Here is a 16,641-nt window from a genome sequence, read left to right as displayed (position 1 = left end):
TGCACAGACCCTAAATCACAAGCGCTTTGAAATCTCCAAGTATAGGAACAACATTTTGCATTCTGCTAGGTCTTCCTCCTCAGGGCACCGGCTGTGCGGGCCCACACACAGAGCCGCAGCTCCACACGCGCTGTCTGCTCTGCTCCTTCCCCTCATGGATATTCTTTCACACTCTTCCTCTTGCTGCCGTGCTTCTTGGTTCCTAGCAAACAGAGGGCAAAGTAAGAGGTCAGCTCTGCCTTTTTGTAACTGCGGTGATTTTCTTTTTCTTTTTTAATGTTGTGGTCACGCTTCTGTGGTTTTTTCGGATGTATCAAAACACTTGCTTTCCCTTTCCTTTTTTTGTTACAAGTGTAACAAACCAAACAGTGTCCGGGGACTGACCTTTTAGCATTTATATATTTCTCCCTATATTATTATACAACAATTATTATGAAACGTAATAATCAGTATTTATTTAACATTATAGCAATTATTCTATATTTACTTTATTAACACGTTATTATATTATACTATACAGCCTTTTAAAACTTCAAGCAAAACTTCTTTTCTTCTTCTTTTCAATTTTTTTAGCCGCCCATCACTTATCAGTGATCGCATCCGCGCTTATCTTCCTGCCCTCAGTGGCACGAGCAGGAAAAGAATTAAACAGAGACCGCCCCCCCTCCCGCAAAAAGTCTCGGAAAAGCGCAAATCCCACCCGAAATCCCCGCTCAGGACGCGTGACGTCACAGCGCCCCTCACGCCAGGCCCCGCCCCCGCGGCCCGCAGAGGGAGCCCCGCCCCCGGGCGCGCGCCGGGCCGGGGCCGTGTGAAGCGCACCTTTTGCACGAGTCCCGCTCGCCGCGGGCGGGGCCTGCGGGGGCGGGGCGGGAGGGGAAAGCCGGCGGCGTGAGCCAATGGGGATCCGTCGTTCCCCGGCGCGTCACGCGTGGCCCCGCCCACTCCCCGTTTCAGGCGCGGGCGGGCGGAACGGGGAGGCCGCGGCCCGCTGGGCGTTACCGGGCAGGGGCGGGGCCCCGCTGTCGCGAGGGCGCGCGGGCCAATGGCGAGCGGAGCCGGGCGCGGGGGCGGGAGGGCACGGCCGGGCGGGCGGGGCGCGCCGGCCAATGGGGCTCGGGCGGGGGCGTGGCCGAGGCGGCGCTCGGGTTCCGTGTGAAAAGAGTGAGGGGGCTCGGGTGCAAAGTTTGCTCGCCCGGCGCCTGCGGAGGGAGCGGCGGCGGCGGCGGCGCGGGGGGAGCGGAGCGGAGCGGCCGCCCGAGCGCTCGGGGCTCCGACCGCCCGCCGCGCTCCTCGCGCCCCCGCCGGGGCAGCCGCGATGTGCGGGGGGATGGCGGCGCACGGTCCGGGCGGGCCGCGGTGCTGGCAGAACCGGCGGGCGCGGCTGCTGTGCATGCTGGCGCTCACCTTCCTGTTCTTCGTGGTGGAGGTGGCGGTGAGCCGCGTCACGTCGTCGCTGGCCATGCTCTCCGACTCCTTCCACATGCTCTCCGACGTGATGGCCTTGGTCGTGGCGCTGGTGGCCGTGCGCTTCGCCCAGCGCACCCGCGCCACCAAGAAGAACACGTTCGGCTGGGTGCGGGCCGAGGTGATGGGCGCCCTCGTCAACGCCGTGTTCCTCACCGCCCTCTGCTTCACCATCCTGCTGGAGGCCATCGAGCGCTTCACGGAGCCCCACGAGATCCAGCAGCCGCTGGTGGTCATCGCCGTGGGGGTGGCGGGGCTCATCATCAACCTGCTGGGGCTCTGCCTCTTCAACCACCACGGCGTCGGGGGCCACGGGCACGCCCACGGGCACGGGCACTCGCACGGCGGCCGGCAGCAGCACCCCCGCGGCGGCCCCAAGCCCGAGCAGCCGCCCGGCGACGCGGAGGCTGCGCTGAACCGCGACGAGACCAGCACCTTGGTGGAGAACTCCAGCAGCTCCAACGGAGTCAGCCAGGAGAAGCTGGGTAAGCCCCGCGGGGGAGCGCCGCTGCCCCATCCACGCGTGGAAAAGCGGGAGGGTCCTTTCCCCGAGCAGGGCGGTGGCCGTCCTGGTCCCACCTGGTGCGGGCTCTGTCAGGACCCCGTGAGGACCATCTGTCCCCACTCCTGGGAAAGAGGCGAGAAACTTTCTTAGCAGCTCTTGGGGCACATGGCTGGTGCATCTCTTCCTCACGCCTTCCCTTCGGATGCTCTAAGCTCTGTCTTGCAGACAGGTCAGAGTGTAAAAGAGTCTTAGGATAAAGCAGTTTGCCCTGGGAAAAAAGTTGGTTCTGCAAGGGAAGGCACACGACAAGCGTTTCTTGCCTAGTGAGACGAGCTGTCACAAGACGCTCTCTTAATGCCATCCGAACTGGCTACACATCAAATGGAGCCCGGCTTAGTGCCTCGGTCCCAACAGCTGGATTGCTCCTTTGGGTCAGCTCTCAGCTACTTGGGAAGCTACTCTCCATCTATACCAAACATACAGAAGTGTATTCCACTGCAATAACGTTGTGCTTCTTCATAACATCGGTATTAATAGGAAGAAGTATTGGAAATTGCCAGTCAGAACTGTGGCAGCCGGAATGTGTAGCACGCTGGTGTCAGGGCACATGTGTGGTGTCTTGGAATAATTTTTGTTTAGCTTTCTAAAGTGTGCGCCTTCCCACTGGCCTACACACAGGCATACGTTTAAAATCTTCCCTTTCCAATTGTGGTTAAACAGTTTCACGGGTAGGAATTTCTAGGATTATTTTTGGTGGATCCAGAAGCCTGGATAGTTGATTTTGAAGCTGCTCGGTCAAAGCCAAGTATTGCGTGCTAGCGAGTGAAAGGTGTGTGTGATTGCCACTTCTCTGTTCCTAGGGCATCCTTGTCACCAGCAGGAATGGACTTCAGGCTTTGGAACCAATTTCTCTCCGTCAGTTTCAGGGTGACATCAGCAGACCATTGTTGTAGCTTAAAGGGAGCTTTAATTGATCGGAGTGAACTTTGCTACAGTTTCAGGTTTTCTGTGATGGGAGGTTCCAGTGCACATTTGAGAAACTTAGTTTCTATTTCTCTGACTTCATGTTGGCTTTGGAAAGACAGGCTTTTCAAGAGGATAGGAAAGTTCTTCTAAATACGCTACATCATTTTCCTGACCACATGATAAGCTCTTAATGTTGGTTTAGCTCCAACAAAGGTACCCTAATAATTAGATTCAAACAATGTAAAATTCTCTTAACCCTTAGTCTCAAACATATCTTGGCTTGGGAATTATTCTTTAATGGTGAAAAGTTGTGCTTTTAGCCAAGTTTTGGACTAGTTAGAGAAAAAAAGTTATAGCATGGATTAAAATGCATGTTGTTGTGGGCTAACTTCTCTGTAATGTCTCATGGATGTGCTTCTGGCAGTAACAAATAATTTGTTGTGGGTGTTTAGGTGGTAATAGGACATAATTTTGGTCACAGTGAAACTTTGAAATAAGTTTATATTTCCTTCATTCCCCTGTCATGATTATGTAATGGATGGACCTACTCATAGTTTGCCTATGAAAAAGTTGCAGGTAGAGGTGGTTGGAGGCTTGTGAGAAGATATAAAATGTAGAGATGACAGCAAAGGTGGTACTGTGCCTTCACTGGAAATCACAGAATGGGGTAGTCCTGATTTCCTAAGGTGGAAGTGAAAAGTAGGCATAGCCTTAGGGGCTAGACCTGCACAGGCATTTCTATGGATACACTTTATGCAAAATAATCAGGTTTTTGTTACATTTCAATGAACGTATTTCAAATGGACATGTTTTAACCATTTGCCGTTAAAAAAAGTTCAAGAGCTTTCTGGAACTATGTGTCCCGTTACCCACTCGTACAGATAGCTGTACTGACTTTTCAGATCTCCATTATTCCAAGTACTTGGTACAGAGTAGAGTGTTCCTCTTTCCTTGCTCTCATCGTGGACCTTGAGGTCTGAACTCTGTAACCCGAGATATTTCCCTCTAATGTATTTACTTCTCTGGAAAGTTACAGGTCCCATGTTCCATAACTCCTAGAGGTAGTGTGGAAAATGTAGCTGGGGCTTCAGGGCAGAAGCGTACTGGATGAGGTAATGAGCTGGGGCTTGGAACTCAGCCTTGGTAGGAGCCCACTCCCTCTTCAGAGAGGAGAGGACTTGAGGGCACTCTGCAATTGCAGAATCGCTGCCACAAGGGCAGAACAGCAGAAGCTGCACGTCTTGTTAACGTGTTAATGTTTACAAAGCTCTGAACTCCATAACCTCAGAAACAGTAAGAGCTCCTTGTTTCAGTTTGTCGGGCCAGGGCCCAGTGCCTCTTGCTTTTCTTTACCACTAGAAGTAGCCAAAGAAGAACTTCTGAAGAAAAGCAGGAGGTTAATCATGTACAGTTCTCTCCAATTTGAACATTGCAAAATTGTTTTCTTTCAGAAAGGATTCTTCTTTGTAATGATGTGTGTGTTTATTCCCATGTAGCCGGCGAGCTGTGTTGGAGTGATAAATATTGCAAACAGTTGTAACAAAGGAGGGCACTAAAATGTTAATTTATGAACTGTCCATGACATATGACTTTGGACATCAGAACCTGTATGTCACTCAAAAGCTATGTGTCACTTGCATAAAAAATAGAATTTTACTATTTATTTATTTATGTATTCTGAAAATAAATAACAGTAGTTCATATCCTTGGAGTTTCAATGATAATTTACACTGCTCTATAGTCAATTCTGCTGGTAAATTCTGTGTTTTAGACGTAAAATTTCAGCTGATTGTATCTCATGGTCCTGCTAGCTCCATGCACCATCTTGGAAGAACTTTCTTTTCCTTGAATTCCAAAGCCTCTTGAAAAGGCATCGGTAAACCTGAAAAGAATCTACTACCCAGCTGTATCATACACCTTTTGAGCTTCCAGCTTCAAATTTTAATAGGAAATAGCAATGCAATCATATGGTTAAAGATGGATTTTAGCAATGTGATCAGTCTATCAGTGTTTCAAAAGAAGGAACAAATGTACCTAACTAAGCTACTTAAACCAGCTTTTTTACATATTGTCTGTAGCTCTGCATTTTGTTTAGGAAAAAAGCAGTGAATAGGCAAATGGTTATGCAGCTGGAAAGGTGAAAGTAGTTTTTCAGTGCAGTAATTAAAATGTGGTCATCTTCATTCTTTGCTACTCTACGTCTTTAATCTCCGTGTAGAAACAGTTGCCTTCTAGATTATTTAGATCACTCATTGGGAAAACTGAATTTTCCTCAGCCAGAGAAGATGTTGCTAAGTGTGTGGGTTGAGTTGCTTTTTGGTTTCATACTCAGTGTGCCCTGCTTACCGTTGGGTATGATTTTATAAGGAATTACATTACCATGTTGTATTATATCTCATGCCTAATTGTTTTATTGTTTTCTTGCAGGCGATATGAAAGATGACATGAGTGACGTACAAGTGAATGGGAATGCTGGCCATTATCCTCTGGATGAAGAGGAAGTTGAAGAAGACTCTAGTGCACAACTTAACATGCGTGGAGTATTTCTGCATGTTTTTGGAGATGCCTTAGGTTCAGTAATTGTGGTAGTGAATGCCTTGCTCTTTTATGGCTTGTGGAATCCATGCCCTGAAGACGGGCCTTGCTTTAATCCATGTGTCAATAATCATTGCATGGAAAATGCTACTTTATCCCGAGTACTTGGCAGAGCTAACAAGTCAGAGCCAGAGAGCATTACGGTGGCTGGTCCTTGCTGGTTGCTATATTTAGATCCTGTCCTCTGTCTGATTATGGTCTGTATACTCCTTTACACAACTTACCCGTTACTTAGGGAGTCAGCCCTCATCCTGCTACAGACTGTTCCCAAACAAATAGACGTCCATTCTTTGAACTCAAAGTTACGTACCCTAGAAGGAGTCGAAGCAATCCATGAATTACACATTTGGCAGCTAGCAGGGAGTAGGATCATTGGCACTGCTCACATCAAGTGCCCTGACCCTTCCACGTACATGATGGTGGCCAAGCGCATCAAAGAGATCTTTCACGACGAAGGGATTCATGCAACTACCATTCAGCCAGAGTTTGCCAGCGTTGGCTCTGAGTCAGGGAGAGGGAAATGCGAGTTTCCTTGCAGGACTCAGTGTGCTTTGAAGCAGTGTTGTGGAGCAGGAGAAGATAGTACTGCAAAGAAGACAGAAAAATCCTCGTCGCTTAGTATTTCTTGTTCAGAAGTTGTCATTGAATTTCCGAAAACGAGGAGGACTAAGTCAGAGAGCATCCCTTCAGTGAAGCTGGAGGCCTCGAACACCGATCAAAATGAGCAGTTTGAGTCATCTCTGTAACTCCCTGAAGGGTGCTGTCTGAGTTGTGGAGACTTTGTCAACAGCTGTGTTGCAAGAGGAAGAGACAGACGTTTGAGATGCGATTTTGCCAAATAGTGTAATTGCTGAAGTCCTTGTTCTTGTCATATTGCTAAATATAGAATGCTTGTTTTAAAGAATATAATGTCACTGTCATGATACAATGCGTTTGTGTTGACTTTGTTTGACTGAGACAGACAGAAAGTGCATCCATGCTGTAACACTTCAGAAAACCAGTTTCAACATTTCAGCAGAGACACTTTTTGCTGTGCTTCAAATTAAGATACTTTTTTCCAATGAAAAGGTATTTGAGGGATAAGCATGTAGGAACTCAACTTGTGTTACAGATTTCTTGGACCTACTTTTTCCTTTAATATTTGATTTGTAGATATCTTAATATATTGTTTATTTAGAAGCCCTAAGAAAACCAAAGTTCATAGAACATTTTTAAAGATATAACTACTAAAAACTGGAAACCACTTTACAGTTTCACATATTTTTCTTAAAGCTATGTAATAATAAAAATTGTGAAGGCTTTTTTTTAGTGAATTTATCGCACAGCATATTTTAAAGGCAACATCATGTGATTGTCAGAAATTGTCCCCTCTTCTTCTGGTAAGGTAGCTAGGTAATTGAAAACAACAGATGTGAAAGGGTTTTTTTCCTGTCAGAATGGCAGTTCAAGCTACTGTATACTGCTCTGTGATCCAGACAGGAGACTGGTTGATAAAGTAACACAGACTTCTATGTTTTATGGATTTTCTGCTGTTTTCCCTTACTTCCAAGTTGTGTCTGGTCATGAAAGTCTTTGAGATTTAAGGAACCCTTGACTCAACAGTGCTATGAATAAATATTTAGCTGATGCTGAGTTTACTAATATAAAATAATTAGTTCTGTCAATAAGTGCTCTCTTGGTAAAGGTCTGTCAAGCACTGACAGTATAACTCCTGCTTTCAAGCACAGACTGCAGCTCCCCAAACATAATGGTGCATTTTGCTTCCAGCTGAGTGTGTCTGTAAAACACTTGCAGTGACTTCAGTCCTGGTCTCCCACCATGTCCTCAGGAGTCCTCCACTGACTTTTAAGGAAGTGGTGCAGGTATCACTGTATTTCACACTTCAAGATGCTTATGTATCACATAATTTCACTTACTCAGTATCTGAATCTATGGTTTAAAATCTTGACTCAGTTAATTGACAACTGGCTCTAAAGAAGCTGTTACAGTGTGCCACCAACTTCCACCTTAGGAAAGGAGAGACTGCTCTGTGGACTCTGAATTTGGCAGAGATGAGAGTTGAAAGATAAAACATACAAGAAATCTAATCTAAAACCCTGGCCCTTTTGATCCACTCTCATGTTATGTATGGGAACTAATGTCTTGTGATTGCTCCTGTGTGAAAAACTGGAAAACAACTCAGATCTTCCATTCTTTGCTCTATGACTCTGAACAAGATAAACACTTTGCCTCAGATTCCCTGTCTTCAAATGGGGATAATACCTACCTCACAGGGTTGTTGTGAGGCTTAATTATTGTGTGAAGAGCTCTGAGATCTGTTACTGGAAGGCACTGGAAAGAGGATAAGATACTAGATTACCTGGCATTTACTACTTCTACAAATGTATTGCAATACCTAGGCACAACCAGAGGGAACTGAGGATAGTTTTGGCCTTATGAATTCTTTGATGCTGTGGTTTTCAGGTTTTTAACAGTATTTAAATACAGATTTTTTTTAAAAAGAATGTTTTGTTAGTGAAGGGAATGTAGCTTTGCCTCCAGATACAGAACACCTCCCTAGTTTGCATTTTTAATTTGTCTTGCATCATAATTGCTCCTAAATAGTCCAAAAAAATAGTCCTGCTGCTCATCGGACCAGGACTGGCCGAGTCGTGTCAGTGGTCTTACCCAAGCTCTCAGCAGAGCATTGCAGTCAACTCTCGATTATCCATGGGTGGATTAGCAGTGCTGTGCTTTACCTGGGCAGTCTGCAGAGCCAACACCAGCCCCCGTCTCGCGCCACGCTCTGGCCAAGCGCTGTGTGCCAAAGCACGGGAAAGCTGGAGGTGCTGGCTCTGCTTCCAGGGAGCCCCTTCACAGGCTGCATTGCTGGGCTGCAGCACAGCACTGCCTGGGGTTTTACCTCTTGGCTGCTCAGATGCATCTGCAGGAAGCTGTGGGCTGTGGGTGGGTGGGCTCGGCTTTGTGCTGGCTTGGGATGTTGGTGCTTCGCAGCCACCAGCATTGCTCACCTTTTTCTGTGTTTATGCTTGTTGTATAGTCTCATAAACTAACTTAAATGTGTTAATATAGTATTTATATATGTTTTTGTTTTTTCTGAAGTATCTTAGCTCTTTTTTCTGTTACCTGTATATGATCTAGAGTTGACTGTTAAATGAGATCTTGTATGAGACTACATTTGCTGAGTATGCTACCACTGCTACTATACTACAGAGTATTAACCAAGTAAATTTTGAAATGAACAAAGTACTATTTTTTTAAATGTGTATCTTTGCTTTCTATGGTAAACTTTCACTAATTATTTTCATTGCTGGTTTAAAATTTGTCTCAATCGTTAGTATGAATTTTTGACGTTCTGCCGTATATCACTAACACACCATGGAACTACCGTTCTTTAGTATATTTTAAAAAATACCAACAAATTTGAACATGGTAGCACTGGGAAGTCTGATTAACTTCTTTCCTGTTGCTCTTATAAAAAGAGGGCAACTGTTACCATCACTGGTTAATAGTCTCGGTAAATGCATCTGAATAGAGGGAGTTGTAGTCACTAATTCCATTTTAAACTATTTAATCTCTCTTTTTTTTTGTGTGCCAGAAGTCATATTTTTCTATTTCTGTGTCCATTGCAGGCAATGGCTAACTAAAAAGACAAAAAGCTCTCCCCCTCGTTATTTTAAGTATCAGGACAGGATGCAGAGGTGACAGTGATGATGGTGATGATGATGGGGGCAGGAGGGGGAGTTGTGTGGCCTCTGTCATGTGCCCTGTTGCACGTGCAGCACCGGCTGGTGTTACCAGGGCCCTTTAGTCTCCTTAGCCCTTGATGATAAACTCCCTGAAAGCATAGAGTGAGGTCAGCGTGGTGGCTGTGCAGTAGCAGGAACACAATTTCTCTGTTCTGGCTGTAGGAGACCCGATTGTAGCCCACTAGCTTGTGAAATAGCTCGTGTTTTTTTTAAACTTGATCTGTCTGGGGTTATACAGACTTGATTTGTTCTGAAGATCACAGTTTAAGAATACTGAGAGTATTCAAAAGCATTGCACAGTCTCTTTTTTTAATTTTTTTTCCACAAAGCATGAAACTAGTGAATCTCATGTAAGTGAACACTGCAGTGGTGGGGAGCTAATTGTATTGTGTATCACATTCCTGAATTTTTAAAATAAAAACAATTATGGAACACTGATTTTAAGGAAAAATAAGTTTATATTTCAGTGTCTAGATTGCTTAGGCTTCTGATTAAATGTGTCAGAGATGTACCAAACATCACTGGATGAAATATTTTACTACGTCTCATTCAGGAACATGCTATTTTAGAATCACTTCCTAGATTATATCTGCACCTAAGGTGAGGTGCAGAACTAATTCAGACACTCAGTGGGCCAGCCACATCAGTCTTTCTTTTTAGCAGAGTAAATTATGTGGAACTCCTAATAATTGTAGCTCATTTGCTTTCAACACCCAGCGTGGGCTTTGTTAATATCTGCAGTTGCCACATCGCAGTGTGCGGTATGGACATACACAGAGTTATGTAAGAGAACCAGCCCCAGCTTGTGACTCCCCAAAAGTCATGGCAAGGGCTCAGTCCTGAAAATTTCTGTATTCTTAAATAGTTTCATCAGGCTGACGAGTACTTACTTGCACACCAGGTATTGCTTGTGGGAGTGAGTCCAAAGCTTCTGCCAGTGTAGTCTAGCTTTTAAAGAAAAAAGTACCTAGATTTTATGGATGTATTAAAATCAGGACTGCTATGGTGTTTCTAAATTTGCTATAGAAATACTGTTAGTTTGGTGTAATTCCAGAATTTATTCCTTTTCCCTATTCTCTAAAAAGAAAGGGAAAAAAAGCCCACTGAGTGTCCTAAGACTTGTTAGGAAGTTTAGCTAAACTGACATTGTTAGCTTCTGAAATCGGGCCATCTGAATTTATTAAACACTGCCTGGTGGAGTTTGGGGAGGAGGGATAAAGATTCTTGCCATTCTCCTTCCCCTGCCCCCTGCTTTGACTGCACTTTCTAATCTCTTCAGCTATGGAGAGACCGGGAGGGATGGAGGGGGTGAATTTTGTAACTAGATGTTCCAAGTTCCACGTGGAGGGAATGGGAAATACTGCTAACTATATTTAAAAGCATATAAATATGCTCTGACTATTTTAGCTCCCTAGCATAGCATCAGTTACACCCTTTTTAGGTATGCATTAAGTGGTTCAGGTCCACAGTATCTTTGGCTTTTCCTTTCTCTGCTAGGCAGAAAGAGGTGGATGCTCCATTTGCCTGAGTTAAAGCCAGAGTTGACAATTTTCCAAATCAAACGTAGCTTTGCTGATAACAGAAGGTCTGATTATTCCTTGTGACCTTTGCTTTGTGTGGTTAGCTGCCTGTCAGGTACAGCACCATGTTTTAGCAGGCTCACATTTATATTTTTTGCACTCACTGTGTTGTCTAACTAGTTGAAAAGCAAAACCACAAAGCTGAAAAATATCTTTCATCTCTATGTCTCCATAAAGCACATGGGATTAATTTGGCTTCTTTTTTTTTTCATGTCCTGGATCCTGTTTCTGAAAAATGTTGAAATATAATTGGCATAGCTTGTTCATTGATGATATTTCTTTTTGCCTTCTTTTAAAATAAACACTTTTTTTTTGTTTTGTTTTGTTTTGTTTTTAAGTATTAAAGTGCTGAGAAAAATAAATGGAGCTCTTGACTATCAAATACATTTAGTTGGGATTTCTTTCTCAGATCAGCTCCCAGGAAGGAATCTAACTAGTAGAAATACGGATTTACTATCTCCCAGAACATCAAAAAAAGATGAAAAGAGCACAAATAGAGGAGGTGGAGGTTAGTAAATGGGTTTTAAAGTCCTGGCTTCCAACTGTCTGGGTTCCAGGTGCAATTAAAAGAATAGTTGCTCAGTTCTAGTATTGTGAAGAGTTAATTATGCAAAAGGCATTTTTTTAGCTCAAATGAAAAAGCTTTTGAAAATAATAATAAAAAAATTCTTGACCTGTTAATTTGCCATGATTAAATTCTGACATACAGGTCAATAAGACAGGCTTCCTGGTAGGACTCTATACTGCTCTTCCAATGTCTTTGGAAGAAATCTGCTTTAGAGCAGAAGATGCTTTGGTGCTTTTCAGCTTAATTTGTTTCAATTCAGAAAAACTACAGTTTGCATAGTTTTTTGGGAGAAAAGGACTGACTGCAGATGCCAGCACTAGTACTGAGGAGGGCAGGATGGTGACCAATGCCTGCTTTGAGCTGTTAATAAGCTTGCAGTGATGAGTTCATTTTGGAGCCCTTTAGCAGCTCCTTTTTCTGCTTCAAGAGGGAAAAGTGATTCCACATTGTTAGTTATGTGTGCAAGAGGGTATGTGCTGTAACTACTGCATGTGAGCTTGAGTTTTGCCATTTTCCAAAGCTGCTTCTACCTCTCCATGGAATGATGTGATTTGAACTTACTATGAACATCCTTTGAGACATGCTGGTCTCATGCTAATTTAAAATTCCCACATGCTGGTGGGAATTTTAAATTAGCAGGAAGGGAAGCTTCTGTAGTTTACTTTTGCTACACATACCTTCCTCCATGTCATTCCTAGACCTCCTACTGCAGATAGTTGCTTGCCACAAGGACCACCAGGTCCAGCTCCCATAACAACTCCTTGCTGCTTTTCCACTGGAAGAACTAGTGCCACAGGAGAAGGGTGGGATGGGAGTGTGTGACTCCAGGCAGATAAGCACTTTCAGCACACACCTTCTCAGGCTGATCTGTGCTAGCATCCAGTCCTAGTATGAAAGCCTTGCCACTGACACTTTGGCTAGTATTGATATATATTTGTGCTTTGGTTTATCCTTTTTTTCCCCTTTTTTTGACAATCGACACAAACCTTAAAGTATTGCTGAGACCAAGTGGCAATCCCCACCCCCCATCACCCAAGCTCTGTTTCTAGTTACAGCATTGGTTGGCTTCCCAGCATTTTCCTCCTGCACCAGCTCCTGCAGCTAAGAATAGCCCTGGTGATGCTGTGGAACAGGATGTGCAACCTGCTGGGCTTCCTGCATTTGTGCTCGTGTTGCTGGCCTGGGCTGAAGCCTGTCCTCATCTTCCCCGGGACTCACTGGGTGAATTTGTTAGCTTTAATTTCTTGGATTAGGTTTGCTCTGGGTTGGCCCACGTGTTCCAGTTGCCTGTATTCTGTGCTATAGGCAACTGCATTTTGCAGTATAGGCAAGACCTCAGCCGAGGGAGATACTCACTTGCTGCCAGTCTTCTGTGCTTCAGAGTGTGTCTGCTGAGTGTAAGTGGATGCTGCTGGCCTGCTGCAGACCTGGATTCAAGCTTCACTGCTTGGTTTGATGTTACCGTGCGATTCCTGCAGCTGAGGGTGCAGAGTACAGCACAGGGAGTCTGCAGGTAACTGGGTCACTGCTGCTTACCTGAGCTAGGTGCCCATACCCTAGTTCAGGAGTGAACAACACTCCCACAGATAAATGCTGCACATATTGCTATACCCTCAAGATTTTTTCATTAGGCAGCACTGGCTGGAGACTCTGTCCATTGTTTTATCCTGTGCTGCCATGGGCTCTCCCCCAGTCAGCTGCAGACAAGCATATTTTTCCTTGAGAAAGGGATGATGTGAATTAGCAAAATTCGGGTGATGATTTTCAATTGTATTTTTGTGGGCATGTGGGAAGGTTCTGACCCAAATGGATGGGGCTGATTCTGCATGCTTCCAGCTGAGCGTTAAGAAGAGTTGGGCTTAAGTACTAGGTAAAATCTAGGCTCAAGTAATTCATCCTAAATAACCATACTGGCAGATGTCTTAGGTTTCTGTGTCATGATAGTTTGAAGTGATTTTCTCTTCGCATTGCTGTTCAAAAAGAAAAAAAGGAAAGAAAATGTTTAATTATCACAAGAATTATTGCTCAGCCTTGGTAGGTGTGTTTCCAGTTTGTTGAAAACCTCCCTGCATGCAGCAGCAGCACAGTAGAGACACTGACAAGTTAGCCGGCAAGTTATTGCTAAAAAGGAGGTGTTTGGTACATATGTTTGAGCTTGGAAGTGGAATGACACTTGGCACTATAATGTCCCAGTTATCTTTTTCTGAAGGAGTAGGAAAACTGCAGAACTAAATAATGAGTCAAGCTGCGTGGGCAGAGCTCCTGTGTCAGAGCTGTGCTGATGTCACAGCCGCAGCGTGACATCACAGGCTGTATATGAAAAGCCAGAGCATCACCCAAGCTCTATGTGTTATTGAAAGCCTCAGTAGCATTTATTGAAAACTTACATGGGGTTTTCTATCCCTTTTCACATTCCCTTAATGCTGAGAAGTTTAGCCACACAGAGTGTGTAGCTCAACTGCCTTGCAACACTGTGTGCTGCTCTGAAAAAAAGGTGTCATTGAACCCAGAGTTTGAACTCTACTGCACTTGCTGTGCCCTTCCTAAAAGTATCTACAAAAACAAGGTGATGTCAAAACAATGTTTCTCTACTGAAACCAGGGGAGATACTCAAGCTACTCAAGCAGTAGCTTTCTGTGATGCTCTTATTTGCTGTCCTCTGCCCAGAGAGTAATCTGAGTTACTATTACTGCATATGCATGCAATAATTAGTGTGGCATGGAAAAACACAGGGCATACACTGGAGTTCTTTAGATTTATTCTTTAATAATAGAAAATGTGATCTATGAGATTTTTGACAAAACTTCTTTCATCTCTGATAGTATCAAAAAGGCAGGTCACCTCTCCCATAGTGGTCTCTCTGGTTAGTAGGGAGCAAATGAAATTATGGTGTGAATGGAGAAAGATGAGCCTGGAGTGTGTGTAGGTTTTGATTTTGGAGTGGTTATATTTTTCCCCTCCTGCAGCTGCTGTAATGAGGGTAACGGTTTTATTTGGTTTTCCTCTATAGCTCTGCAGTGCTTAACAGCTTGTTACCGAGGGACCTACTCCTGGAGTGCATGGAAATCCAAGTTAGTGAAAGACATGGAAAAACATGTTTAAACAGATCACAGCTGAAGCTGAGACCTTAATCTTTCTGAGACAGAAGGTAGCCAGCACAGGCTCAGCTGTTCCATCAGGAAAGGTTAGTGTGAAGTACCAAGCTTAGCTCGCTGCTAGAGAAATGGTGCAGAAAATCAGGTAACAGCAGTTTAGTTTCACACCCGAGCATATGAGGAGTAGCCTCTCTCTGCAAGAGACTGCAGCTTGGCAAAAATAATGTCTTTGCATGGGGTTTGTTGCCGGCAGTGGCTAAAATCCTGAAAGTGCAGTATTTCTCCAAATGACTTAAGGTAAAGTCAGATATGGAGGGTTCTTATGCAACATGAGAGTTCCCCTTTCGAAACAGTGGTTTGCAGAGAAAAAGCCATTGGTCTGGGCTAGGACAAAAATTAAACAAGATAAACAAGGATGGACTGCTGCCATCTTCCCCTTCCCCTTTATCTCTAAACCTTAACCTTAAACTGCAAATTTGAGGTTAATGCAGTGCAGTGTGTCTGCAACTGCTGAAACCAGCTGTGTTTTAATAGATCTGACTTATTTTGATGATGATGAAGGTTTTAAAGTTCCTCTAGGTAACAGAAATATTTCTATGCTTTAAAGTTCAAATGCAAGTATTTTTTAATATTATTAAGAATATTTTCAAATTAAATAATTCTCCTGATAAAACATTTAATGAATTATTTACTTATTCTATGTCTATGTTTTTAATCACAGAACATAGAAATAAACTTCATTTCCAAAAACCTATCCCATTTTTACTAACATATTATTTTTCTTTAATATCAGCTAAAAAGAGATGAAGTGTCAGTTCATAAAAAGTGGAGCTAACCACACAATTTTGGTAGCAGGTCACTCGCCACTAACAAGTACTTCAGCACTCTGCAGAGCTCTGAGTGGCTGTAGAATGTGCTGTGGAAACAGGGACCACAGCAATAAATTGGGATGGAAAAAGATTTGCTTGAACTTCACAAAGAAGAAGTTACTTTAGCGATACATAAGAAAATGTATCTGGTCCTGAGTTGCATTTTGGCCTGTACTATACATGGCATTCTGAAAAACTAATCTTTCAAGATACTGGTGATGTGATGGTGACTTTATTCCATAAATCCTGTCCTATGCACTGATTTTTCCAGCTAGTTAAAGTAAGGCAGGGGAGGAGTGGAAAGCATGATAGATGCAATGCTGGACTGTACATCATTCAGCTACTCCTGCCAGTACATGTGATCCTTCTTTTAAATAATGTGAGAGTTTGCTGGGGGTTTTACCCAACTATGACCCTCCTACTTTTCAAACAACTTGGTTCTGACAGGAGCTTTGTTCTGACAGATTCTTTTTGAAGGGAGATGTCTTAACCCAATTGGCTTCAGGGCATCTTCCTGTGATAATGCCTTCAGGTGCCACATGCTGGCTGGCTGAGCCAGTGACACTGTGTTTTCCTGTGCTCAGTAGGAGTGCAAGACTGAACCAAGGTGGGCTGGATGGAGGATATCAAAGACCTGGAAATGTGGAAGCATGTGCTGAAGATAAGGCTAGATTAATTCTCAACACTTTGAGCCTTTGTTAAAAAGTTGGGCTCTTGGATTTTGGTCGGTTTTTTTTTTTTTTTTACTTTCTGTATCTGTGACTAACCCCAAACAAAGCCACTCATATACAGAGGATATATAGAGGAGGAAAACTTAATATTCACTGAAATTTCACTGATGTGCTTTTTGGTAAGTCCAAGATGTTTACTAAGTAAATTGAATAGGACGGTAATAATTGTTACAGGACCTCTTAGAGCATGTTTTACATCTCAGTTTTCATCTCTGATAAGTAGATTATGAATATAACAGCCTGCCTTTTATTGGGAACTCTGACAGGTGAAAAGTGCTCTCTGTTCATAGCACATGCAGGGCTCTGACCTCTGTCATGCTTTTCATCCCTCAAACTCTGCTAAATAGTGCTTAAAGAAATACAAAGTACTCACTGAGACTTGCAAATGTGACCACAGTAGAAGCTGTGGTTCTCTGAGGAGTCTCATTTATCTCCATATGGATTTCAGTTTCCCCCAAAAGCTAAAATTTCAGTTTAAGGATGGCCTCAGAAATAGAGATGGGGGGTGGCTTGTAG

The 16,641-nt window shown here is 43.8% G+C and overlaps 1 protein-coding gene across 1 annotated transcript; it reads left to right on the top strand.

Annotated features, from left to right (window-relative positions):
* The first annotated feature begins 1,145 nt into the window (after positions 1–1,145).
* Positions 1,146–9,733, top strand: SLC30A1 (solute carrier family 30 member 1). Its single transcript, XM_039697778.1, has 2 exons — positions 1,146–1,952; positions 5,366–9,733. The coding sequence occupies exons 1-2, from the start codon at positions 1,319–1,321 to the stop codon at positions 6,277–6,279; spliced, it is 1,548 nt and encodes a 515-aa protein (XP_039553712.1). The 5' UTR covers positions 1,146–1,318; the 3' UTR covers positions 6,280–9,733.
* The last annotated feature ends 6,908 nt before the right edge of the window (positions 9,734–16,641 follow it).

The sequence above is a fragment of the Passer montanus genome, unplaced genomic scaffold (genome assembly GCF_014805655.1).
Source record: "Passer montanus isolate IOZ18808 unplaced genomic scaffold, ASM1480565v1 scaffold12, whole genome shotgun sequence".
Lineage (NCBI taxonomy): Eukaryota > Metazoa > Chordata > Aves > Passeriformes > Passeridae > Passer > Passer montanus.
The sequence above is the reverse complement of the archived record's forward strand: the minus strand, read 5'-3'. Positions and strand labels throughout refer to the sequence as shown.